The sequence below is a fragment of the Mustela erminea genome, chromosome 14, assembly GCF_009829155.1.
Source record: "Mustela erminea isolate mMusErm1 chromosome 14, mMusErm1.Pri, whole genome shotgun sequence".
NCBI classification, from domain to species: Eukaryota; Metazoa; Chordata; class Mammalia; order Carnivora; family Mustelidae; genus Mustela; species Mustela erminea.
The window spans coordinates 17,652,192-17,678,675 of record NC_045627.1 but is presented as its reverse complement, the minus strand read 5'-3'; the positions used below and the strand labels follow the sequence as shown (position 1 = coordinate 17,678,675).

At 42.9% G+C, this 26,484-nt stretch overlaps 1 protein-coding gene across 6 annotated transcripts in view; it reads right to left on the bottom strand.

The window, feature by feature from the left end:
* The window catches only part of RNLS (renalase, FAD dependent amine oxidase), a 263,258-nt gene that overhangs the window by 220,310 nt on the left and 16,464 nt on the right, over positions 1–26,484 (bottom strand). For all 6 annotated transcript variants that reach the window (XM_032313446.1, XM_032313440.1, XM_032313442.1 and 3 more), the window contains one exon: positions 24,476–24,634. In XM_032313446.1, coding sequence (XP_032169337.1) covers positions 24,476–24,634 — 159 coding nt within the window. The remainder of the gene's footprint in view (positions 1–24,475; positions 24,635–26,484) is intronic.

Sequence of the window (26,484 nt, the reverse complement as noted above, 5' to 3'; positions counted from 1 at the left end):
ACAGCACAATTCGGCATTATGTGGCTCTTATTATGAACGAGCTGACAGTTCCCAGAAGTTCATTCTGTCAAAAGGTATTGTTTTCTTGACAATTTCTTCCATGCTGTTTCGCTCTACATCTATCTCGAAATAAAAACAGTGTGAGAATTGCCATTTCAGGGAAAATATCCAAATTATGCACTTGGATTAACTGGAAATTTTAAATAAAAACATTTTATCAGTAGCACTAATGAAGAATAAAAGTTAACTAAGAGAATCATTTGGAGGTATTTTAAGAATTTGAATTCCATAAATAATCACTAAATTAAAAATTACATGTATGTTCATGGTAAATATAGTGTTCTAAATTTGGGGGATTATTGAGGGAAAAAATACATGTCTGGCATGTCGAGGGCTACTGAAAAGTAATTATAAAGAATGCGGAATACATTCAATATTTACATATTGTAATAATAGGAGAATTCTGCAATTACTTTCACATCAAGAATGAAAACAAACATCCAAACCTACGTAATTCTCTAACCGTCCTAAGTATATCTGACTGCCGATGCCCTACTCATAGTAATGGATAAAACTCTATATTCACTTTCTATATTCACCTTATTGTAAAGTCACCGGTAAATGCAAAAGAGTCTTCTGGAACTATCACCTATTCAGAACATTGTAAATTATTGTAAAAAGAAAAAAAAATGCTTTGCTGATCTTTTCACCTACTGGAACCAAAAATGAAAATTCTAAAATTCTAAAATAAATAATGGTGACTTTAAAAACTCTGAACAGTTCAAATAAAGACAGAGTTCACTGATTTATGTTGAGCACAGTTAGTAGAAGAATGAGGCTGTGCCCTTTGTGCTTATTGCAGAGACACGGGTTTGTTTGTTTTCTGACTTTCACATAAGAAACAATGAACACGTCAATGAACACTCCCACTGAAAAAAAACTTCTCATAATGATAGTGGTTAAAAATAGACTATGGACTCTGAAAAACAATCTGAGGATTTTGAAGGGGCGGGGGGTGGGAGGTCGGGGTACCAGGTGGTGGGTATTATAGAGGGCACGGATTGCATGGAGCACTGGGTGTGGTACAAAAATAATGGATACTGTTATGCTGAAAATAAAAAATAAATTAAATAAATAAATAAATAAATAGAAAACTAAAAAAAAAGTAGATTATTGCCTTCATGCTGGAGATGAATAGAAATATTATCATCTAATCCACAATTCAGAAAACCGATGTCATATGTCAATAATCAAACAAAAAATTAACAAGGCAAGAAATGTTAAAAATCTTTCTTAACTAGCCATAAACTAATCATTGTGCAGGCTAAGTAAAATTTCTGCATAACAGGTGTTAGAAAATCCAACAATGTTACTTCAAAGACAACAAGAACTTTCAAACCCTTAATTGATTTCTTACCAAGACACCAAGACGATGGTTAGCTGGCAGGTTGTAGTATGTAAAAGACAAGGAAGGAATTGTTGGAGACTGTGATGTCCCAACAACAGATGTCCAGTACACACTAACTGGAACAAATCCGTGGTGTGGGTCTGTGCGTACTGGTGCACAGAGGACAAAAGGCTGAGGACAAGTGAGTGTCAGCTTTTTCATTTCACTGTTCAGAAGCAATGGTCCTAAACGGGGTATCAACCTCTTGACACAACCTTCAGAGATATGTCTTAGTTCAAGACTTCCTTCTTTTTTTTAAAGATTTTTCTTTATTTATTTGACAGATGGAGATCACGAGTAGGCAGAGAGGAAGGCAGAGAGAGAGAGGAGGAAGCAGACTCCCCACTGTGCAGAGAGCCAGATGTGGGGCTTGATCCCAGGACCCTGAGATGATGACCTGAGCTGAAGGCAGAGGCTTAACCTACTGAGCCACCCAGGCACCCCAAGACTTCCTTCTATTTACTTTTAAATTGTTTTCTCTTTTCACGTTGGTTTGTGATGGCACTAACCTAAAGAGAACACTCCAAGTCCAAAGTCACTGAGCTCCAGGTGGAAGGAGATGGGAAAGTGCCTCCAACTGCCCATCCTGGCATCTGCTTCTGGTAGTTCTGGTGTGCTTCCTGGAACTTTATGAATTTGGCAGCCACATTTCTTGTCAAATAATTAGTGGGGTCTTACAAAACTTACAGACGTCTTACAAAATCGTTACAACATTCAAAGTGAAACCAATTGCAGATAAAATAGATTTTATCGCGGGTGAAGTAAATACATTTCCAAAAAAATCAGCATCTTGAAACTTCAAAGCAATTTTGGCTTTCCCAATAACGGGCAAGATACAAGTAATCCTCTATGAAGGGGCAACCCTTTCCACCGTAAAACAAAACAAAACAAAGCAAAAAATTTAAAAATGGTCTCATTAAAAGGCCTAAATAAGTTCATAGGTCATTTCCAAGTAATTTGCTCTCAAGTTCCTTGAAACTAGTTAGACAATCAGTACTCAACTTCACAAAACTGTAAGGATGTAAAGATTCTTTCAAACTGTCAGAGAAAGCAGTCAATTGGGATCATTTGTAAGAGAGAAGAGAGGCAAATTCCTCACAGTTCCTACATATTCAGTCAGTAATGATTGTAATGTTCAATTTGATGATCATTCTCAGGTAAGAATGAGCTAATTTTATGAAAAAACATTATTACTAATGAAAACAATTCCTGGGAATTGTAGTTTCTCATGCTGCTATAACAAATTATGACACACAGAGTGGCTTCAAATGCCACACATACACTGCCTCACAGGAGTCCGAAATAGGTCTACCAGAGCTAACAACATGGTGCCCACGAGGCTGTGTGCACACCTCTGGAGGATCGCTGGGAGAATGTATTTCATGCTGAAGGCCGCCCATGGTCCTGGGTCTGTAGCCCCTTTCATCTTCAAAGCCACCAAGAACATCTTTCTGAGCTTTGTTCTCACAGCACAGCTCATCTGCCTCTGATTCTCCCTGCCCGCTCTCACTTACAAGGACCTCTGAGATTACACCAGGTCCCTGGATAACGGAGATCATCTCCCCATTTTCAGACCCTTAGCTGCATCTCCAAAGTCCCTTTCACCATGTAACACAACATACTCCCCAGTTCCAGGGATCAGGACAGGACATCTTTGAGGGTCCGTTCTTCTGCCTTCCACACTGAACATGAAAACACGGGAAGTGAACAACTGTGCATCTTGCCCTTCCACTGTGGTTCTTCTACCTGCAAACCCATGGCTCATGTGTTGGGTATGAGAAGCACATAAATAGTGGGAAGTGTGATGGAATGGGGAAGGCCCAGCCCCTGGACTCAGCCTAACTGGGTCATTCATTAACTGTGTCACCATTGCACAATTTTCTCATCTTTGAAGTGGGAATAACAAACACACTTAGATCTGGGGAGCCTGGGTGGCTCAGCCGATTAAGTGTCTGCCTTCAGCCCAGGTCATGATCTTAGGGTCCTGGGATTGAGTCTCACATTGGGGTCCCTGCTCAGTGGGGAGTCTGCTTCTCCCTCTGCCTCTGCTGGTGCTCTTCCTGCTTGTGCTCTCTCTCTCAAATAAATAAATAAAATCTGAAAAAATATATATATATACACTTAAATCTTTTTCTCAGGGATGAAGATCAGAGAACAGTTATGATGGTTTAGAATTATGCTCGTGTTGAAACTATGAAATCTTCTGAGAGTTGCCTACATAGGACACCAGTTTCACCAGTAGTGACTTGAGATTTTAGTCCAATTTTCAAGTGATCATCACCCTCTATGGCAGTGGCCTGAGAGCTAGACATTGCAATACTGAATATGATCGTGAAAATTTAACAGAAAAGCTGAATCAGACGATGAGGTCCCTTTTCTTAAATACCTTTATCTCAATGTGTCCCCAGATCTCTTCAAACAGATCCCTTTGGCTCACTACCTCATTCTGATGAACACAGAAGAGGGGCTGGTGAGGGAGGGATGCTCCTGAGTCTGGATAAATGAACATGGGTGTAGACATCTGTTTCACGCTGCACCTGGCCTGGCCGTACCGGGACTCCTTTCCACTGAGCTGCTTTTAAGGGCAGAGACCATATTTCATCCTATGACACATAATATGGGCCACTCAAGATAGAAACATTTGATGGGTATTAAGTATCACCTCAGTTTTCTTCCCCCCAAAAAATTTATGCAGTGCATTTCATTAGGAGTTTTAAAAACTCTCTCTGAGCAAGCTACTAGGGACCACGTGGTGGAAACGGGAACCGCAGTGTCCTGAGAAATGTCTCCAAAGCCAAAGTGTATTTATCAGCTATGTTCCCTGATCCCAGCATCCTCACAGCATCTCCGGGGTTTCTTGGCACAGCTGCATTTCAGTGGTCGAGACAGCTGAGAAAATTGTTCTCATTACCTTCCAGTCATGTTTTGTTTGTTCTTATTAGTTTCCAGACCAGTTTCCCCTGTGGGTCGTCTGCTTAATTGAGTCACCGGCCAAGACTCCGGGTGCCCATCTCCACATACCAAAGGGCCATGACCCACCACCTCATCGGGCAGTGCTAAGAGCCGGCGGAATGATAGCTGGGACAGACACATTCCAGAGCAAAATACCGAGAAGGCAGTGTCACCATAACGACCCCCACATCGACTAATTTCAGACAGACACAGAGAACATTTAAACAATTCATTTAGGCGTGCCTCATGAGGTAATTATACCACATATTTACATGATTACAAATATGTCCCTACCTATTGCTGAGGAAACGTGTATTTTTTAAAAAATCCACACATTCAAATACCAACAAATGATAAGGGAGTTCATTTAACACACATGCTCCGTGGAGCCTTCCAGGAAGCCCTGTGCATGGGAAGGAAGGCTCGCCCCCCGCTGGGTCACATGACAACAGCTTCAACAACAAGACCCAGAGATGCTCCTTCAGAACCATTCATAAGAGGAGTAAACTGTTGCACCTGAACACCCTCAACAGCCCAGCGAGGTCTCATTTCACACTTAGGGGAGTGATGCCAGGAGTGCTGACAGCAGACGCTCACAGACTGTGTCCAGTGTGACAAATCCTGGGGAGAGCTGCATACACACGGGGCCATGGAGAATGTGGGTCTCCTTGTACATCTGCTGGCCTCCACTACCCCAGCTTCTAACAGTTGGTCTCATGTATGTCAAAATAAAGAACAGTGCCGGTGCCTGTAAACACAGGGATAAGGCCTTGTTATATCTAAAAAAAAATCTTTTTGCTTCTGATTTTACATTTGTTTCATGAAACAAGCTATGAAGGGGGAAAATAAAAATATATATATTTTTGTTTTGAAGAGATAAAAAGGAGGAAGCGAAAAGAGCAAGGGAAAAGCAGCAAAGGAGAAATACCACTCGGGGTCAAGCTGGAAACTAGTGTTGGTATCAGACTGACAGGCTGATATATAAAATCAGTGAATGATTGCTGCATCAAGAACCTTAGACATCGTGTAGCCCAACCCTCTTATGTCACAGTTAAGGAGACGAGATCCAGAAAAGGAAGTGCTTTGATCTTTTTTTCCCCCTGCATTCAGAAATTGAAATACAGTTTTTAAACTTCTCCATGCATAAAACATTATTAGATTTAAAACAACTAATATTGAAACTTACTACTGTAGGACTCAGTATTCAACCCATGAGTAACTTCAGAATATATACAAATAATTACATCTTTAATTCCATTTCTCTTTCAATACAATATCCACACTCACACCCACACCTAACCACCTATCCACTCATCCACCCACATAATCCCCAAACTTCCTTTTCTTTTGTTTGTTGCTATCTTTTGTTGTTGCTTTAGACATACCTTTTGGCAAATGGAGAAAAAGATCTACCCAAATTCCTGCTATATTCCATTCAGTGCTTCTATCATACAAGTAGAACTGCTCTGTAGAAATAAAGATTACTTGTTTATATTTGGAAAACTTCAAAAAATCATTCAGCTAGCCATCAAAAACAGAGTCATTTGCTTTTCCTTCATGAGACTTCAGTGAGGGAACAGGCTAACCATTTCTTCTGGTTGCTGATTTTTCTTCCTTTGGCATACCATACGTAGCTGGCATGTGCTAAAAAGAGTACAGATTGAAAAAAGTCTTACTTTCTTGTCGTCATCCCACAATGTGTAATCAAGTACACTGGGGCTCTCATCATTCAATTCATAATCCACTCATTCCAGAAATATTACAGTGCTAGGTGGCAGAGCTAGAGTAAGACTCAAGGAACTTAAGCGTAGTGGATGTAAGGAAGAATTTAATGTTGTTTTTTTTTTTTTTTTGAGAGAGAGAGAGAGAGTACAGGCTCCATGCCCAGTGCACATCTCAGTGTGGGGCTCGGTCTCACGCCTGAGATCATGACGTGAGCAAAATCAAGAGTTGGACACTTAATCAACAGAGCCACCCGGGTGCCCCATTTTTTGTGGTTGTTGTTGTTTTTAATGTGACTCTTGGTCTGAAAATGAGCAGCCTTGTTCTTTCCTCTGCCCAAACCTAATGTATTCAAGGAAGGTGCAAGCTTGCTAACCAAGGTGTTTGTAAACAAGGATGAAATATTTCTCTCTCACTCACCCACCTTAACATTTTATAAACACACTTTCCGACATCTTTGTCTTATGAAGTCACTTTCAAGGAACTCCCTTTTTAAGCAGCGGTTGCACGCACACAACTGCCTTTTTGCAGAATCATTTCTGATTAGATTGCACACTAAATTTTAGATGTGGAAGGATCTTTGGAGACCTAGAAGTCAATGGTCTCATTTTACACTAGAGGAACATGAAGTCCAGATAGACTGGTGTTTGCCCAAGGTAACCATTTAGAAGTTGATACAGAGAATCTACCTAGAATTCTAATCATTCTAATTTAATAGTTTGTTCGGTGTCTCTGCAGAAAATACACACCCACAAGCTCCTCTTTCTCAAGCCAGAGACCCTTGCTACACTGAACTCAAAGGGCAATGACTGAGAAATTGAGCCACTTGGGTCAGCTGTCCATCTCCTTAATTGTTTCCCATCTTTCTATGGCTGATGTCCTCAGGCTACCAGGGACCAAGACACACAAGGTAAAGACAGAGAAATACTTCACCAAAGCAAACACAGGTTTTCAAAGTTTACTTCTTATGATTAAAGGAAAGTCAAGATATCAAAACAATCCTTTTATTAAAAATCAAAGTGATGGGGCGCCTGGGTGGCTCAGTCAGTTAAGTGTCTGCCTTCAGCTAAGGTCATGATCCCAGGACCCTGGGATTGCGTCCTTTATTGGGCTCCACGATCAGCAGAGAATCTGCTTCTACTTTTTCTTCTGCAATCTCTCCCACTCCCTCTTAAATAAATGAATAACTCTTAAAAAAAATCAAAGTGATGAACTTTCATCAAAAATTTTAAAATATTTCCAGAAGTCTAAAGAAAAAAAGCATTCCCTCCACCCCCTTTAAAAATAATTCGACTTTCAGTGGATACAGAAAAATCCACTGATACAGATGGCGAGAACCGAGAACTATTTGGGGAACTCTGGTCTGTCCGTGGACTAAGAGTCACACCTATTTATAAAAATGCAGATCTCCACATCTAGCTTGTTAATGACATCATCAGGCATCCGGATTTTGAGCGTTTGAGCCTGTGCCCAAATGAGATTCTACTGCCTTGTGATCATAACACACTCATTTTTCAAAACAACAACAACAACAATTAGGGCATTTAGAATGAGAAGGGAGCTTGGACGCAATGTGTGGCCCTAAAGAGGTGACAGGCTTTCAGGTCAGTACTTCAGGTGACAGGCTTTCAGGTCAGTACTTCAGTTCTTCCAGTAGATGGTGCCATAGCCGTAGACAGTGACGCTTCCCTCCTGAGTCTTCCCTCAACTGTGAGGGTAATAACAACACTGGGTGGTTTCAAGGATTAAAGCCGTGTAAAATATCCAGCCCATAAGGTGGACCTCCTTCAAGGCACTTAGCTTCTAAGTTCCCAAGAGCCATGTGCTTGAAGAATGGATCAGCAGCGAGGGAATGAAAGTGGACAAAACCTCTATGGCAGTCAGTGCCAGCTGTGTACCCAACACAAGGGAAGAGGCCACAGCAGAGTGGCTTCCCCTGACACCTGACCCTGCGCCAGCGCCGGACACGGTACTGTCATCCGTGATCTTATTTACTCTTCCCAAATGAATGCCCCAACATGGTAGGAACTGTCAACTCTACAGAAGAGAAATCGGGGAGTCATGCGCCCGACGTCACCCAGCTGACAAGCAGCAGAGCCAAGACAAGGAAGGGCAGAAGAAACGAACCAACATTGCCCTCCACCCAACTGCACACAGGGTGACACATTTCAGAAGAACTGGGAGAAAAGTCCAGCAGAGACCCATCTTCCCACTCTGGCCGAAATTCCCGGGGTTAGCGCTCTGCAGCCTATGTGAACTCGGGGTCCGGGACAGTTTCTGGAACATGCGGAGTGCTCAGTCGATGTACGAGGATTATAACCAACTGGAATGCAATGGGCAATGTGGGCAACAAGGAATCACGTCTCTCAAAGTGAAGTCTTTGTGATGAGGAGTAAATATAAAAGATGGCAGAGAGTGAACACGTCCACAAAAGACAGCAGTTAGGGACTAACAATATCTTCATGTATCTACTGCCCCATAATGACGACTATGCTCACAGAGCTTTCCCACCAGCGTATTATCCTGTAAGGATTCCAATCACCAAGAGTGGCGTTACCCTAAAACATAAGGGACAATGGAGAGGAACCACACACGTACGCGTGCACACACACGAACACACACACATCTGTATTTGGGGGATGGCTTAAATACACTCTTATATATGCTGTATGGAAAAGATTCTCCATGAAAGTGAACCAAAAGTTTAGTTTTCTCTTCTTTATTTTCCTATGTAATCTCTATGCCCAACATGGGGCTCGAACCAACGACCCCGAGTTCGGAGTCACTCATTCCACAGAATGAGCCAGCCAGGCACCCCAGCTTAGTTTCCTTCCACTCAAATGCTACCTATAACTTACAAGTCACGGTAAAATAAATTCACAGTCCTGTCAGGTACGGGCGGCCACATGTATACAAGTGAAGAGGGAAGGCGTCCCGGGAGAGAGAATCTTGAGCAGGCTCATGCATAGTGTGGAGCCCTACCCGAGAGCTTGCTCTTTTGGGGGGTGGAGTAGAAATACTATGAAAACAGAACCGGGATCTCACAGAATTTTCAAAGAAAATACCACTTTGGCCAAACGCAAATTCCCCACAGCAACAGCCGACGTCCCCACGGCCACATCCAGTGACTGAACTATGTTTATGCTTTTCTTAAGCAATGGAGCTCGTTCTGACAATTTATCTACTGAGAACTGTGCCAGAAAACTGCCTATTCATTTTCTATATTCTGTTTGGCAAACAAAGCATGACACACAGCAATATAAAAGAAAAATATAATCCCGGGATGCATTTGCAATCATGGTAGGGAAGTGTTCTGAATCGTCGGAGGCCTGGGGCGCCCGCTTTCCGAACAGCATTTAAACACTGCCCCCTGCTGTTCCTCTGTGTGTCCTGCAGCCCGGGAGCGCCACGCGTGGCCGGGCGGAAGGACGGATTGCAGGCTGCGAGCTCTTCCAGGCACCAACCGGTCCTGAACAAGGGACGTGTATCAACTTTAAGAAATTAGTAATTCCTGAAGAATTAATCATCTGGCTAAGATTCTGTGAAACACACCGCTGTATGCATGATAATGCAGTCTCCGTGAGCACACTGCTTCCTGTTGGAAGAGCAGAGCATCTACCGGCAAGATTTTATATAAATGGATGGACTTGACGAAGGTGTTTGAATTTCTTATTTTACAAATTTCACAGCGTCTTCTCTTCAGCGGTGCACATCGGTGTGGTGCTGCGTAGGAACCATGCTCCTGACGCGTGTTAGCGCGACCCTAACTTTAGATACCCTGAAGCAAAGGGCAGACACTTCTAAAGGGAGGGCAACGTGAGATGCCTGTAGAGTACTTCCGGGTAGGCGTCGTGTTAGATTCAGTTTTCTTATCAGTCCTTCTGGGCCTGATAAGAAAGGAGAGGCTGAGAGAAATCCGTGGGGAACGAACTAACGGATGAATGAAGAGGCACAGTTCAGAATTAGAGATATTTCTAGGGAATGACAATCAGGTCCTCAAATGAACTACCACGTACTTCTAGTTTCCTTTTCAACAAATATAACATATATAGAGAAAGATTCAAAATGATCAGTCATTTTTACCTCCTCTTCCCATATTCAACAGCAGCATGAACCACAAAAAAGCACTAAAAATCCACGTTCATTTCAGTTACTTGGATCAGAAGAGCTGAACTAGGGTGTGCGATTCTGTGTTCTTATCTGAAGTCCTTATTTTTAACAAAAGCAAGCACAAAATATCGCAATTGAAAACATCTACATGGTATGTGACACCTGGGTGGCTCAGTGGGTGAAGCCTCCAACTCTGATTTCAGCTCAGGTCATGATCTCAGGACTGTGAGATCGAGCCTCAAGGGCTCCACACTATGCATGAGCCTGCTCAAGATTCTCTCTCCCGGGACGCCTGGGTGGCTCAGTTGGTTAAGCAGCGGCCTTCGGCTCAGGTCATGATCCCAGCGTCCTGGGATCGAGTCCCACATTGGGCTCCTTGCTCGGCAGGGAGCCTGCTTCTCCCTCTGCCTCTGCCTGCCATTCTGTCTACCTGTGCTCACTCTCTCTCCCTCTCTCTCTCTCTGACAAATAAATAAAATCTTTAAAAAAAAAAAAGAAAAAAAAAGATTCTCTCTCCCTCTGCCCTTTCCTGTACTCCCCTGGCCCCAAGCACACTCACTCTCTCCCTAAATAAAAAAAATAAAGAAATAAAATCTTTAAAAAATACGCATAAGTGCTAAACTAAAAAAAAAAAAAAAAAAAAAAAACTTACATAGCATGCAGCATAAAGTTAATATTATATTAACTCACTTCATTTATGTATTCATTGTCTCAAATATTTAAAATCTCGAATGCAGTTAGGGGAGAACATGAAAAACATACTGACTGGTCTCATCTTCAACTGATAACCACGGACTTCGAGTGGCTTTTAGCACTACTTAGCTAGCCTACTACTATGTTCTACTTGGTTCACTCCCCAAAGACACTATCACTCCTCTGCTCTCCCTTTAAACCTTTGAATCTCCTGCCCCTCCCCCATCTCAGCTGATGACCTGGCTTCTTGTTTCACTGAGAAAACACAACAACCAGAGGAGGACATCCACAGGCTCGCCTCCAGGGACCACGTCCCAGCAGCCCCTGTATTCTGCAGCTTCGCATCTACACCTGCTCTATCAGGAGATCCGTCAGGCCGTTAGCGAAGGCCCCTATGCGCTAGCTCCTACTCAAGACTCTGGGTTACAGAACTGTCCAACCTCGTTCTTCTTCAGGTTTCCCCCATTCTACTAGATTCTTCCCATCTGCACACAAATATATATATATATATGTTACAATATATCCCATCTTAAAAATACAAAATAAAGATATGACCCAACCTCCTTCTCTAGCCTCCAGCCCAATTCCTCACCCCCCCACCCCACCTCACCCTCCCACAACAGGAAAACTCCTCTAAAGAATTTTCTAAATCATTCCATTCCCAATAGGGGTGATACTGCCCTCAAAGGACTAAAACTGACTCTTGCAGGGTGATAAATTCTTACTCTTTCTATGCATAAAGTACATATACATACAATATATAACAAACATAAAGCCTATCAGCGATATCTGAATTTCATCAGGGAGATAGAACAATTAGGAAAAAAATGTCTAAAAAAGCTCCTTAGGGAGGTAATTATTAAAATAAGATTGACAAACACAGTCTAAACCTACAATCTCAGTATCTTCTCTTCCTGTTTTTTCTCAAGCCTTCTTCAATCTGTTTTTCATTCCTAGTACCCAGAGAGGAGCGTCACCCCTGCCCTGTCATATTCCTAAATCCAATGGCCAATTCTTAAATGAAACTGGAGGCAGCATTTCTCATAGCTGACTACTTTTTCTTTCTTCAAACACTTTCTTGGCACCGTCGATCAGTGTGTGATTTTTCTAACTCTCTGGAACCTTGAGATCCAGTTTCACGGAGACCTAATGCAAAAACTAGAGATTCTTGTACAAGTGGATTGATTACACCACTCTGGGACACACCCCCAACATGCTATAGCCCAAGCCGCCTGCATTTCTGGCCTGTATTTTTATAGTATCAGTCCGTCTGGTCAGGCCAGTCTTCTTACAGTCTTACTTCCACACAACAAGGAATGCCTCCTTAATCTAAGTCAGATCACGAAATGCCTTCCCGCTCTTGTGGAGGAAAAGCCAATGTCTTCATCGGAGGACAAAGCCCTCCACAGCTAGGCCTTGCTTCCTGTCTGCCCTCGTCTTCCGCCACCGACCCTCCATGTGACTATTCACCAGCCACACGGGCCTCCTTGAGAGACTGCTCATTCTTCATCCTTTACCATACGCAGCCGTTTCTGCTTGGATATCCCTCCAGACACTGCTGTGGCTCCCACTGTCACCACCTTCAGTTCTCGGCTGCTTGAAACTCCCGTTGTCACAGAGCTGTTCACCCTGCGTACAATAGTATTCCTTATTGTGTTTTGTTCTCCCTATCCTGCTTCATTTTCTTTGCCCAGCACTTACTATTACCTCTCCTAGATATTTCTTTATTTCTCCTCCTCCCCCGGAATAGAATATTATAAGATATTCTGTCTCCTTCCACTGGAGCAAGAGCTCCTGGCAGCTTTTATTGTTTGGTTCACCACTGTATTTGAAGCACCCAGTTTCTAGCACATAGTGAGAGTTCAAGCAAATATCTGTATAATGATAACCCTGATTTCAACATCTAAATAAAAGACTACAACTCTCATTTTTTTACAAATAAAACTGGATTTTAATTTTCCTTCTTGAAATAAAATATCATCTCATTGGCCTGTGGCAAATAGAAGTATAAGAGGCAAAAATAAATAAATAAATAAATAAATCTAACAACTCAGAGGAATGAAAAGCAAACTCCGCTTTGGTTAGAGTGGTTTTCCTTGACTATTACGTCATAGAGGAAGTGTTAGCAGAAACCAACAATCAGACAGTTTCCTCAAACCAAGAGACTTCTACACTGGTAAACATGAAATGCTCTTTTAGAGGATCTCTTTCACTGTTTTCTAGCAGCAAACATTCATGTCAAAATGAGAAAATGTCAGACTCTGGAACTCATGCTTCGGAAGAATGAGAGAGGATCCAAACATCCAGTCAGCGCAGAGCCCTGTCTTGTAAATCTGGTCCAACGAATAAGAAACTTCTTCAATGGGATCCGTTTGTGAAAAAGAAAACAGGTTCGGGAGAGTGTGGATCCATGCAGAAGGTTGGTACTACGCCATCTTTCTCTTCCTCTCTTTCAATGTTAATGTTTACAGCTCCTTACTTCCAAATTAGGAGTTGATGGCCATAATGCTTTCTTTTTTGTGTGTAGCACATTTTGTCTGAATCTTCAGAGATTTCTGCTAGAAAGCTAAAAATCTCAGTTCTCAAGTTTCTTGTCTCCTCCAAAGGCCTGTGTCAGCCCAGAAGGGAAAGAGTCTCATTCAAGTCACTTGGTGGCCAAGTCGGTGATAATGACGTGATTAATAAGTTATAGCTCTCAGCTCCTTCATCTCTCCGCATATCTAGCTGTGGCTTTTCTTTTTAAAGCCTTTCTGTTTTCGAAGAACTCCCGAATGGAAAGGAGAGTTCCCAGTCCTAAAGGAAGTGCCCAATCAGGAAGGCAGATTTAGGAAGGGATCTTTTCTTAAGCTCAACTAGCAACCTGGTGAGCACCTTTCAGATATCACACAGCTCTCAACAGCACGTGTCCAGGAACAAAGGGCCCAAATATTAACATCACTGATGCATTTATATCAAGCATGGGGAGATGACACACAATGGTGCTGGGGACAGCGGCCAAAAGGTACACGGCCTCCATCACCAGAGCCTGGAGAAGACTGGATTCCAGATGGCCACCCAACAGCTCTGTGATCTCCGGGACCTCAGAAAGGTTAATGTAACCTCTTGGAGTCTCACTTTTCTCTACTGTAAAATGGGAGTAAAACACTCACGAGGCAATTGTGAAGAATGAGGGAAGAACAGTGAGGGTGAAGTGGTTGATACAAATTAAGTATGAACTGCTTGTGATACCAGTTCTCCTCATCTTCCAGATCCTTCCAGATGCCCTCTTACTCTTCTCTCCAACTCCAGCAGTCAGTCCCCAGAGCGGCAGGTATGGAAGGAGAGATGCTTGCTCTGTCCCACCAGGACCTGAGTAGGCAATCAGCACAAGGAGTGGTAACAAATTGCTCTAGACCCCACGATGGGTACAGGACTCTGACATTTCCGCTGACTGCTGGGTTTCTGCAGGAAGGCAAAGATCAGCTTGGGCTGCCTCTTGGCTACTAAAAGAAGGAGACATCAACCAGAACCAATGCTCACTCTCCAATACTATGCAAATAATAATAAAGAAAGACAAGTAGATGAGGGAGATATAAAAGGTGAAGATCGAGACATGACAAATAAAGGGGATTTAATAGTAATAATTGGTTTTTCTAAAAACGGAGATCTCAGTTCAAAAGCTTGCAGGCAGCCCAACAGAGCAGTTAATATCTGAGACGTTTCAAAACTGAATTATCTCCCCTGCTATGGAGATGGTCTGCTGGAAAAAGCAATGAAGCATGTTACCTGATGAAGAGAGGATCTTTGTTTCCTGCGCTTTTAAGCAAAATCTCTTCACCAAAATGTCAAAGAAAAATGAGGAATTTAAACTTCTTTTAGCAGAAAAGAATTGGTTCTCATTTTTCCATCAAAGATAATGGGAGATTCTAGCAGTTGTGGGAAGGAGATAAAGGTGTTTGTAGTGATCAATATTCATCCTTTTATTCTATAGTACACGATAGGTTCTGAGATTACATATTTTTCCAGTTCGGTTTACTGAAGTGCTAAGTGTCTCTTTAAGGACAGACAGTCTGTTCAGATGAAAAGTCTTTTGGACAACATTCCCCAAAGTCCCACAAGGATTTCCTTCCTCTCAGTCCAGTTAGGTAAATTTATTTACCAACTTAATGTGCCCAGTCAGGTTTTAAAGGTAGAATCTGTATTTCTGATGAACTAGGACTTCTGTTCAATGGATGTCCACATCCGAGGCTCACCAATTCTGCCCCAAAACCACATTTCCAGCTTTATCTCCCTAACTCTCCCACCCTAAAGCCTTCTCTCCCACCAAGCCAGTCCATTTTCAGTCCCCAAAATATAAGATAAGCACCTCTACTTCCAGCTTTTTGCTAAGACCTTTTTTCTTCTCCAAAGCATTCCCTTCCTGTCCCCTGCCTGTTCTGCAAGATTTACTACAGATTGTGCCCCGTCATTCATTCAGTAAACAGAGCCTGAGGGCCAGCCACAGGCGACGGCATCCTGGGAAAGCAGGACAAGGTGAGTTGGAACCAGTTCTTGTCTTTGTGTCCTTTCCATTCTTCCAGGGAAGACCTGCCTCACACAGTGGATTGAGCCATTAATTAAGTGCAGCTGTAGGGAGTGCTAAGCATATGAGGCACAGAAAACTGGGATTACATATGGTAGGAGAAATGTCCTGGAGGTCAGGAAGATGCTCCTGAGGAAGCAGTTTTGCTGCAAGTTGGGAGGATGAACAGGAGGCTAACGTAGGGCAGAGGGGGGCCAACAAGTCAACTTTCCCAACAGGTGCATGGTTATGATGAAATTGGGATATAGTCATAAAAGTGTGGGAAGGAAATTCCTGCCTTCCAAGTGTGAAAACTGCAACAGCAGTTCTTCCCTGCTCTCTGTGAAGCTGGGACAAAAATGACTCATGATCCTACATTTGAAGTTCCAGAGGTCACCAAGAAAAGCACCGAGCCAACTGCTCTCAGCGAATTCTGAGAACTCGCCAGTAAGACTTGGCCTTGCTCCTCTGAGCCCCACTGTCCGGTCAATATAAAGAGAAAATTCCAACAGGATGTGAAATGCCAAAGCTCAGCTTTATGGAAATGCCAGTATTCCCAGAGAGAAGCTCCACCTCCAAATCCTGGAAGCCCCCCAGAGAATGATCCAGAACCACTCCTGGAGAGGGAGTTCCAAGAAGGAGAGGCCTTGTTTTCTAACCAGGTACGTGCTGAAAGGCAGACTCCACAGGGATTGAGGTGAAGCTCGGCAGGTTGGGCTACCTGGGGAAGACATCACTGACTCTAGACACAGGGAAACAGCCCTGGAAACATTTGGTATGAAGCAGAAACCGCCCTCTGGGCCAAGAAAACACACCCCACCTTGTCTACATGTAGACCCATCCCCTAAGGGTCAAACTACAGGATGAACTCCAGGAAAGCCAAGGCTGACTCCCTCCCAGCACCAAGCAGCCAGTCACGGGACAGTCTGAAGAGAGGAGTGGGCGGATATTCAAAATCAGACCCCAAAGCCACTCTGCCAGCATCCCTTGGTACCAGACAGGCCTGCTTGGCATTAGAGATGGAGCAAATGAGCTCAGAGTCAAGACTAAAATAACCACAACCGAGCCTTAAAAGCCAACATTAGACTCTTCCAAAGCCAAAGATGGCTAGAAAGTTGTTGCCAGTGACCAAGACTCCATTCAGGCCCTAATTCTGTGGAAAGACCTGGAGTTCACATCAGAGAGTCTGAAGGCCATTCCAGAGAACAATCAAGCTTTCTCATGCTTACATCCCACACATTTGGCTCAGACTCCCTAAAAACAACTTATAACTACAAAGTGACTATAAGTCAAACAGCGATGGCATTGGCACAGGAATAAATAAATGGAACAAAACAGATATCCCAAAACAAATGTTAAGTATATGTGGAACTTACCATATGGCAAATAAGGAATTTCAATTTAGTGGAAAAAATAAATCTTATAATGTTGATAAAATCGGTATTCCTATGCGGGGGGAGGGAACCCCACAAAGCCAGATCACTATCTCATACTGTATAAAACACATATTACAGATAAAGATTTAAATGTAAAGCATGAGAAGTAAAAGTATTAAAATACTACTTAGGATATTTACAAGACTTCGGAGTAAGGGAAATGAGAAGCGAGTTGGGAAATCCAGCAGCCATGCAAGATAATAAACATGCTTAACTGAATAAAAATCTTAAGAAATTACTATGGCAAATGACATTTTTTAAAAAAGCAAGAAACAAATAAATGATAGTCTGGAAAATATTTGTGATATTATATGAAAAACATTAATATCTTTTATATATGAAATGCTCCTAAGAGACAAAGAGCCCACTACAAAAGTAAGCAAAAGAGAGGACCTGGATATTCACATGAGGGGAATCTAATGAGCAACACACATGAAAAGAGCTCAATTTCATTTTCAGTCAAGGGAAATGCAAATTAAAACAAGAAAAATGTACCTGTTTTCACTTAACACTATGGCAGAAATCTTAAAAGATAAATTAAAAAATATCCACTGCTAAGAGTATATGGAAAAGCAGATATTCTCAAACATTAAGAATGCACATCATTATAAAATTTTTAGAAAGTGGGGGCGCCTGGGTGGCTCAGTGGGTTAAAGCCTCTGCCTTCGGCTCGGGTTATGATCCCAGGGTCCTGGGATCGAGCCCCACATCGGGCTCTCTGCTCGGCAGGGAGCATGCTTCTTCCTCTCTCTCTGCCTGCCTCTCTGCCTACTTGTGATTGCTGTCTGTCAAATAAATAAATAAAATCTTTAAAAAAAATTTTAGAAAGTATATAACTTTTAGAAAGTGATATGGCAATATCTGTTAAAACATACAGATTGGGGCACCTGGGTGGCTCAGTGGGTTGAAGCCTCTGTCTTCAGCTCAGGACATGACCCCAGGGTCCTGGGATCAAGCCCCACATTGGGCTCTCTGCTCAGCAGGGAGCCTGCTTCCTCCTCTCTCTCTCTGCCTGTATCTTGGCCTACTTGTGATCTCTGGCTGTCAAATAAATAAAATCATTAAATAAATAAATAAATAAATAAATAAATAAATAAATAAATAATAAAACATACAGATCTTTTGAGCCCCAAATTCCAATGTTGGCACTTTATCACTCAATATAGCAGTAAACAGGAATAAATAGAAAAAAACCTAGAAAGCACATGAATGTCCATAAATATTCAACAAGGGATGAAAACTAAATTCTAGGACTTCCAAAGTATAGAAGATTATGCAGCCATTAAATAGAAATAGAAACGATGTATTTATCTGAAGAAATGTCAGATTTTAAAAAAGACTTTATTTATTTATTTTGAGAGAGAGCATGAGAGTATGCACACAAGTAGGTTGGGAGCAGTAGAGGAAGAGGGAAAGAGACACTCTCAAGCAGACTTCCTGCTGAGTGCAGAGCCCAGCGTGGGGCTCAGTCTCAGGACCCTGAGATCACGGCCTGAGCTGAAGTCAAGAGGCAGATGACCCTGAAGAAAAGTCAATTTAAAAAGCCAATTTCAAAACAATAGATTTAGAAGGCACTCTATGCTGGAGCAAGGTGTGGAAGGGCACTCACCACACCACTAACATCAATTATCTCTGGGATGTGGGAAGAGAGGACAGTGCAGGGAATTATTGTTCAACCTCTGATTGTTTCTTTTGTTTTCAGATTACTCATCAGCTTTTTCATATAAAGTGATAAAAAATATTCTGGGAGAAGGAAAGGATTACTTAATTTTTTACTTTACCCAACAACATCGAATGCAGTAGGCATTCAAAATTTTTTTGTGGAATAAAGTGGAAAGGAATAGGAAGGAGATGAAATAGGTTTAAACATGTTTGTAAAGGATAAAAGGATAAGCATTCATGGAATGACAAAGCACTGTAGATCCTATAAATAAATTGCATGAGAAAAGGAAAAAGAGAGAGTTGATAAAGTTGGTGAAAAGAAGAAAATGAGGGGAAAAAACTACAATAAAATAAATAACAGACATCAATGGAAAAGATAAAAGTAACAGGCTATTTACCCCAATAAACGTAAAAGGGTTTAACTCCACTATCAAAAGAAACAGACCTTTCATGATAGATTTAAAAACAACTAGGTGGTTTTCTCTGAAAACCATAAACATAAAACATAAAAGTGACATTCATAAACCATAAACATAAAACAAAAGTGACATTCTTCACAATCTCCAAGACATCATAAGAGATTTCATAATAATCCTAATAAGAAATGTATAAGATCTTAAAATAAAAGCTACCAAATTATACCAAAGGGCATAAAAATTCCTAGAGAACTGTTTTGTTTTTGGTGTTGCTGTTGTTTTGTGTGTGTGTGTGTTCTTTTGGGTAAAAGACTATTGTAACAGTATCCTTTCTCCCTAAATTAATGCTTACGTTCAATGTAATTCGAGTCAGTATTCTAACTGGAGTTTTTAATAAAACTTGATTCTAAAGCACAGAGAAATAAAACATAGATTAGCCAAGAAAATTTAGAACAAAAACCATCAAGAGGCCCTAACTCTACTCTATGTTAAAATTAACTGTTTCCATGAGGAAAGGAATTTAGTGGAGAAAACCTTTGTTTCATATTTGCAGTTAACAACACGGTTAGCATTCTGTGAGCAACACTTTATGAAACTGGAAACCTCCATGTTGATCAAACCTCCATGTTTAACACATCAAGGTGAATCCAAAGAACAGAAATGTTAGCAATATTAATAGATATATCAAAAATAGATCCTGAGCAATTCCATAAGCCTGAAGTGCACCAGTCAGGGTATGTGATGTGGAGAAAAGGGACACACACAGATAACTACTGAAAAAGCAGGTATTTTCTGGGACATCTTTACAAATTTAGAAATGGACCCCCAAGATCTTAATTTTTTTTTACAATAATTCGACAATTTTTAAAATTTTTAAATTTTGTATATTCAAATTATTTTTTTTTATTGTGTGATTTTAGTCACCACACAATATATCACTAGTTTTTGATGCAGTGCTCCAAGACCCTTAACAGTTCATCAAAAACCTCCCATCTGTGAGTCTACTGAAAATCTTAAACTATTATATTTTGGGCAAACAAGTTACACTTTTTAAAATAGAAGCAAAGTAAGCATTTCCTTTAGATTCAGTCAAACAGATAATATTTTGTCGGAGGGCAAACTTCTCTACAACGAATTAGAGTGCATGTCCTTCATCTGGAATTATCGACTTTAAGGCCTCCAGGTTGCTGCTGCTCTTTTGGTGGTTGTATTCTAGAATTTTAAGAGCAATTCCATGTTCTTCCCATTTCCTTCTTTTAGCCTCTAGTCACGTACACCCGTGACCCTTCCGTTATTACAGTGTGCCTTCTTGAGAGCTCCTGCAGCTTTGTTCCAGCTTTTCTATCACACAGCAACCAGAAATTCGAGAATTTACCAAGATGAGTAATTCAGGGAAAACCAACTCTCTCGTCCCCACCCTCCAGTCTAGGAAAGAGATGCTCAGTGGTGTGCTTCTAAAAGTGGGGACGACCCCACCCTCACCCCGCATGCAGTCAGAAGGAAGTAAAGTGTCTTTCTGTTGCAGGATTATCAGGTGGGTCAAGGGGGTGTATCCCTGAAAATGGAAAGGCAGGGGCTGGATGTGAAATGTCTAAAAGGGAGGAGTTTCGGGGGGTTCCTGTCAGGGTAGAGGCCTGGATCCCACTCGCGTGCTCTGCCTGGGAGGCAACTTGCAGCAGAATTCACAAGGAGCATGTGTCTAAGCCTGCAGGGCAGTGGAAAGGCTTCTGGGTAAGTGCATGGCTGTCCCCTGAGACGTCCGTGAGTCCTGCCAGGCTGAGCGATGTCCAAGGACCGGGCTGGGCCCAAGCCGACAGACCAGAGGAGCACCAATAATGCTGGCAACTTTGTGCACTTGGGATCCATGGCCCCCACCCCCAGTTCCCTGGCACTATGGAAGCCTGGAATTCCCATGTGACCCCAAAGGGAAAGGAAGATACCCTAATGAGGACAAGGGAGGGTTTTGTACCAGGTAGGTGGAGAGAGTAATTTGTAAACTTAGACCGACGAAGAAACAGACATTCCTTGCATCTCAGTGTTGTAGACTCTAAGGCGAAGGGACCACACAGTGTTCTAGATCCAAATATGCCACTGTTTTGCACAAGAGCAAAGTAATGTTCCCCGCTGTATCCTTACTGATACAGGGGATTTTTCTGTCTTAATCCCCAACACCAAGCATTCCACCCCTCAAACAGATGCCTAGACCTTTTCCCTAGTGGTAAAGAAGTCACAAACATTAAAAAGTCACCAAGAGTATTAATAAAAGCAATGTGCTTACTATGTGTCCAACGCCCTGACAAGGTCTGTACCCAAGAGTATCTCACGGAATCTTCGCTATGATCCCATGTGTCCATCATATGATTTGTCCTCATTTTGTACGCAAACTCAGAGAGGTTGAGTAACTTGCCCCAGATCACCCAGACTGTGAGCGGCATGGTTGGGTTACAAGCTCTGGCTCCCTCTGTCAGTGCCCTGAACTGTCCTCTGCGGAGGAGCCAATGCCAGGAGCTACATGAGTGTAAGGACATGGTGCTGGAGAAATCTCCAAGGTGCTTCCCCTGAAGAGCAGAGCTTCAGAGAAGCCCAGGGAACTCTTTTATGGGAGGGCTGGGTCCTGAAGGAGGGAGAAAGAGCCCGTGTCCGAGTATGGCAGGCAAAGGGAGCTTTAGGAAGAAATGCACGAAGAACGTATGGTTCATTCCAGGAGCCCGGAGCAGACTGGGATTCCTGAAGGGAGGAGACCCACTCTACAGCTGTCCCTGCCTCTCCCTCAGCTTCCTCTTAGTGACCCTTCCAATGGGCTGCATGTGAACCTTTTGCTTTCATTCATTTGCCTCTTGAAGTAATGTTTGGCAGCTTGAGGCCTTTGGTTTAAAACTAGCAGTGTTTCATGGGGTCAATGCAGGGAAGGACTCACATGTTTTCCCCCCTGGGTCTATCTCACTATGTTTCTGCTCAGATAAACACAGTGCAGTCATGTGGTGGGAGCAGTGGGGAGTGGGGTGCTCCCTGACATGCTGGTACCTGACCTGGTTTGTGGGTTCACTCCTTCCTGTCTCAAGAAAACAAATTACCCTCCTGGTGTTAAGGATGTGAGAGAGTGTACCAAACCAATAAGGACACAAATCCATCAGGAGAATTTAATGCACGCGTTCCTTCCATCTAGGCGTGTGGGAGGCAGCATGGCACAGGGAGCGGAACCTTCCAGGCTTTTCATGTCTGACAGTCACCACGTCCCACCTGCTTTATTTTACACTGTTCACCCCACAATCTCTCTACTGCCTCTGCTACGCTCCTAGCAGGAGGAGGCGAGAACTCTAGCAGGAATTCCGGTATGTGGATTCAGACCCAGATGCCCTATGACAGCTCAATGAAGAGTTGTATTTAAATGTATCAGAAACATGGGGCCACCTGGGTGGATTAATCTGTTAACTGTCTGACTCCTGCTTTTGGCCCACGTCACGATCTCGGGTCCTGGAACAGAGTCCCATGTTGGGCTCCCTACTTAGGGAGTCTGTTGAGAATTCTCTCTCTCCTTCTCCCTCTGCCCCCCCCTAAAATAAATAAATCTTTTAAAATAAATAAGTAAATAAATGTCTAGGAAACACGAAATCAAGACCATAATGATATGGGAAAGGTGCCTCCTTTTCCTCAGCCACACTTTCTCCTGCATGGTCCCCACTAAATCATGTAATCTTATAGAAGGCGGATCACATCTGAAATTCCTCATCTCTAAAGTCAGGGTGGCAGAAGCAATGAGCCCCAAGGTCCCTTCCGGTCCTGAAACCCTCAAGGCTCACCCTTTTATCCCAGCACCCAAACGGGGAATCAGGCCAGAACCAATAGACTCCAAGGTCATCTGACCACAAGGAGCTTATAATCAAGTTGAGGAATAAAACAGATGTTTATTCCTTCAGCACCAAGAATGGAAATAATCATAACAATAATGTCTTAGGATCATGGGAGATAATCCTGTGATATTAATAAATAGAGGGCAGCACAGTTATAGAACCAAAAGGCAAATCACGAATTATAAGAGATTGTCTACGTGGGCCATAAGGATTCCCTGTTCTCTCTGAAATAATGTAATAAATGTAACAAGTAATTGACACACACACACAAAAAATAGTAGCTCCATGTCTTCTGTAAAAAGCAAAGTAAGGAGAGAGCAGTGCATAGGGGAAAACCCAGACCACGTGTAATCAACAGGGAAGTCTCTCACGGGAGCAATGGTATTTGCATTGATCCAAAAGGGCAGACATGATTTAAAAGGGGGACAGGGTGAGAAGGAAATGCAAAGAAAGCAAAGGCTCGGGGCTGCTCACAGTTGGTAGGAAAGCGAGGCCTTTCACTGACTAGCACTTCTGAGCACGTTACTCAGTTATTGTGGATCTAAGGTGATTTCCCTGTGACACTGTGGGGTTTCATGAATTACAGTCTCGGTTTTACGTATAGTCTGTTTTTTGTTTGTTTGTTTGTTTATTCATTCATTCCGTATATTCTGTTTTGCTCTCTTCTTCAGAGTCCACTCTGGTTTAAAAATTCTGAGGGGACCTGCACTACATAAAGCGTCCACGAGGTGGCAGCACGTGGCTTCGTAGATGGACATCTTCAGCAGGGAACTATGACGCAACGGGGTAATAATCACACAAGCAATATTTAAGGCTCTCAGGAAAACACAGAGAGAAGACGTGAATAGTCCATACTGAGCTTTAGAACTTGAGATTTAGAACTTAAAGGGAAACCAGATGTTTTTGATTCCTGAGTTTTAGGGGCACCTGGGTGGCTCAGTCTTTTGAGCACTGGACTCTTGATCTCAGCTCAGGTCAGGATCTTAGGGTCGGGAGAGGGAGCCCTGCTCTGGATCCCCGTTTAGTGGGCTTATTTGCATGGGGTCCAATTCTGATTTGAGCTGATAAAACCCAAAGAAACTTACCCTCCGTCAAGTGTACCAAGTCAATCATTCATAAACATTTTCTTTTTTTTTTTTTTTAAGATTTCATGTATTTATTTGAGAGAAAAAGAGAGAGAGAGAGCACAAGCAGAGGGAGAAGCAGGCAGAGGGAGAAGCAGACTTCCCGCTGGGCAGGCAGCCCAATGAGGGGCTCAATCCCAGGACCCTGGGATCATGACCAGAGCCAAAGGCAGATGCTTAACCAGCTGAGCCACCCAGGTGCCCAAGGTGATCAATTCTTGTATCATAAAAACCTTCTTATCTCCAGGATGGACACAAAGAGACTGGTCTTCCTTCCTTCCATATTTACATCTTAAAAGCAAGGGCAGTAAGAACAATGTTCAAGATTTAACCAGTTAAAAATAATTCCGTGGATTTAAGTTTAACCTTGACTAACATCACAGACAAGGCCATAGCATCAGTTTCTAAAACACGCAAATCAATAGAATCCACAATGTGCCGATTGCTGAGAGAGTTACGCTAAGCTCACACCCCATGAGAGGAACCCCACTCCGTGAGGTGGACAGCCAGGCCGGGACTCACAGTTTGCGATGTCACCTTGGAGCTGCAGAATCTGCGGAACTGGCATTGTGAGGACAATGATATCAAACTGCTCGGGGGGACCTGTTTCCTTGGAGACTTCCCACTTGTCATTCCGCAGGTTGACCTGAGTCACACGGTGTCTGAAGCAGACATCAGCACCTGTTCCAAAAGCAAGGTCATGTTCACATCCTCAGGGTTTCCAGTATGAACAGGCAGAGAGAGAGGAGTTACAGACTGGATCCATTCAGGGGAACTGAACAGTGAAGGCACCCTTCTCGGGTCTCACTTCCCCATTAGGTCGGAATTCCTCTCATTCCCTCTTAAGCCTGAAAAAGGTGTCTGTGAACGAGATCCAAGCTCTCGTTAGTGGATCAATTTACCTTTATTAAGAATTGGAATGAGGGGGCACCTGGGTGGCTCAGTGGGTTAAAGCCTCTTCCTTAGGCTCAGGTCATGATCCCAGGGTCCTGGGATCGAGCCCCACATCAGGCTCTCCACATGGCGGGGGTCTTCCTCCCCCTCTCTCTCTGCCTGCCTCTCTGCCTATTTGTGATTTCTGTCAAATAAATAAAATATTTAAAAAAAAAGAATTGGAATGAAGAGAAATACGGTTGAGAATGTCCTCTCATCGCATTTTTCTTCTTTATCACCAAGGTATTTTGCTAATTACCTGAGTAGTTATTTGATTAATATTTTCTTCCCTATTAACCTGTGAGCCCCCAGGGAAGGAACCATATCTGCTCTGTGTCTGTGAAGACCGTATCCCATACACAGTAGAGTACTCGCCACATAGTGGGATTTCATAAGTACCTGCTGAAGAGAATGAATCAGGAACCATAAACCGAAAGACAAGAAAAGATCCCTGGATCGTTAAGTGTCCTTGAGGCCAAGCACTTACCTCACATCGCAATTGCCAGAAAACTTGGATTTGTTTTCACAAATCTACTTGTATGCTGTCTCAGGAATGGAAAAGCAAGAAATGAAGAAAGAACAAGACACAAAAGCACGTTGGAAGATCTCGTTCATCATTTCCAGGGGACACCACAGCATCCCAGCCACCCAACATCCGGCTTATGTCCGCCTGGCCCTGAAGCTTCCTTCCTGCAGCGACTCCATCCTCCTCCCCTAGAAGGTCCCTCCGCCGTTGTTCTGACATTGATTCGGAATATCTGCCTGTGTCTGGTATGTCTTATCCATCCAAAACCACTCATTTCCTCCATTTCACGTCTCTAGACCTCAGATGCTTTCACTGTCCCTGGAATCCCGCGGCAACACTGTGAACATTCAGAGTTTTTAAATCAAATGCAAATATATTAGAAGGAACAAGGTGCTAACTAGGCCCAGGGGTTTGTCTATTCGAGGCAATTAGCTTCGTTCTGTTCATACACTGGAGCAAGGGCTAGTAAACAGCCTCCAACCTGCCTGCTTGCCCGGAGGCCCCTTCAACTCCCACCCGCCAGCTCCAGGCCGGCCTGAACCTTTCCCCTTCACTCGTTTCTATTTATTTAGGGTGCCGTGGGAAAGAGTGGTGCACGGTTATGGGCGGTGGTGAGCAGGCGTGCGTGTTTCAGGGAACTTAAGTCCACGGACCTAGAAATTCTCCATACCCAGCCGGATGTCCTGGACATGCGTCCCAAGGGTCCCAAAGTATTCTGCAAGGTGTATGTCCGTGGTTCTCTTAAGTGTGGACCCCAGGCCGGCAGCACCAGCGGCACCTTGGATCCTGGTACAAGGGTACATTCTGAGACCTAAGCCATGTACAGGGTAGGTTAAACTCTATGTGAGCCACAAATAATTAAATATGACCTCTTTTCCCAAGAGCTTCAAAGCAAAACTGGAAGATAAAATATATATTCTCCCAAACACCTACCAAGAGAAGGATGTAGGTACTGTGTATTCAAGGACTGTTCCTCTGCTGGAAGAATGTCAGATGTAAGAGGGCAAGGACTTTGGTTCTTGTATCCTTAGCACCTAACACAGCATCTGACATATAGGAAGTACTCAATAAG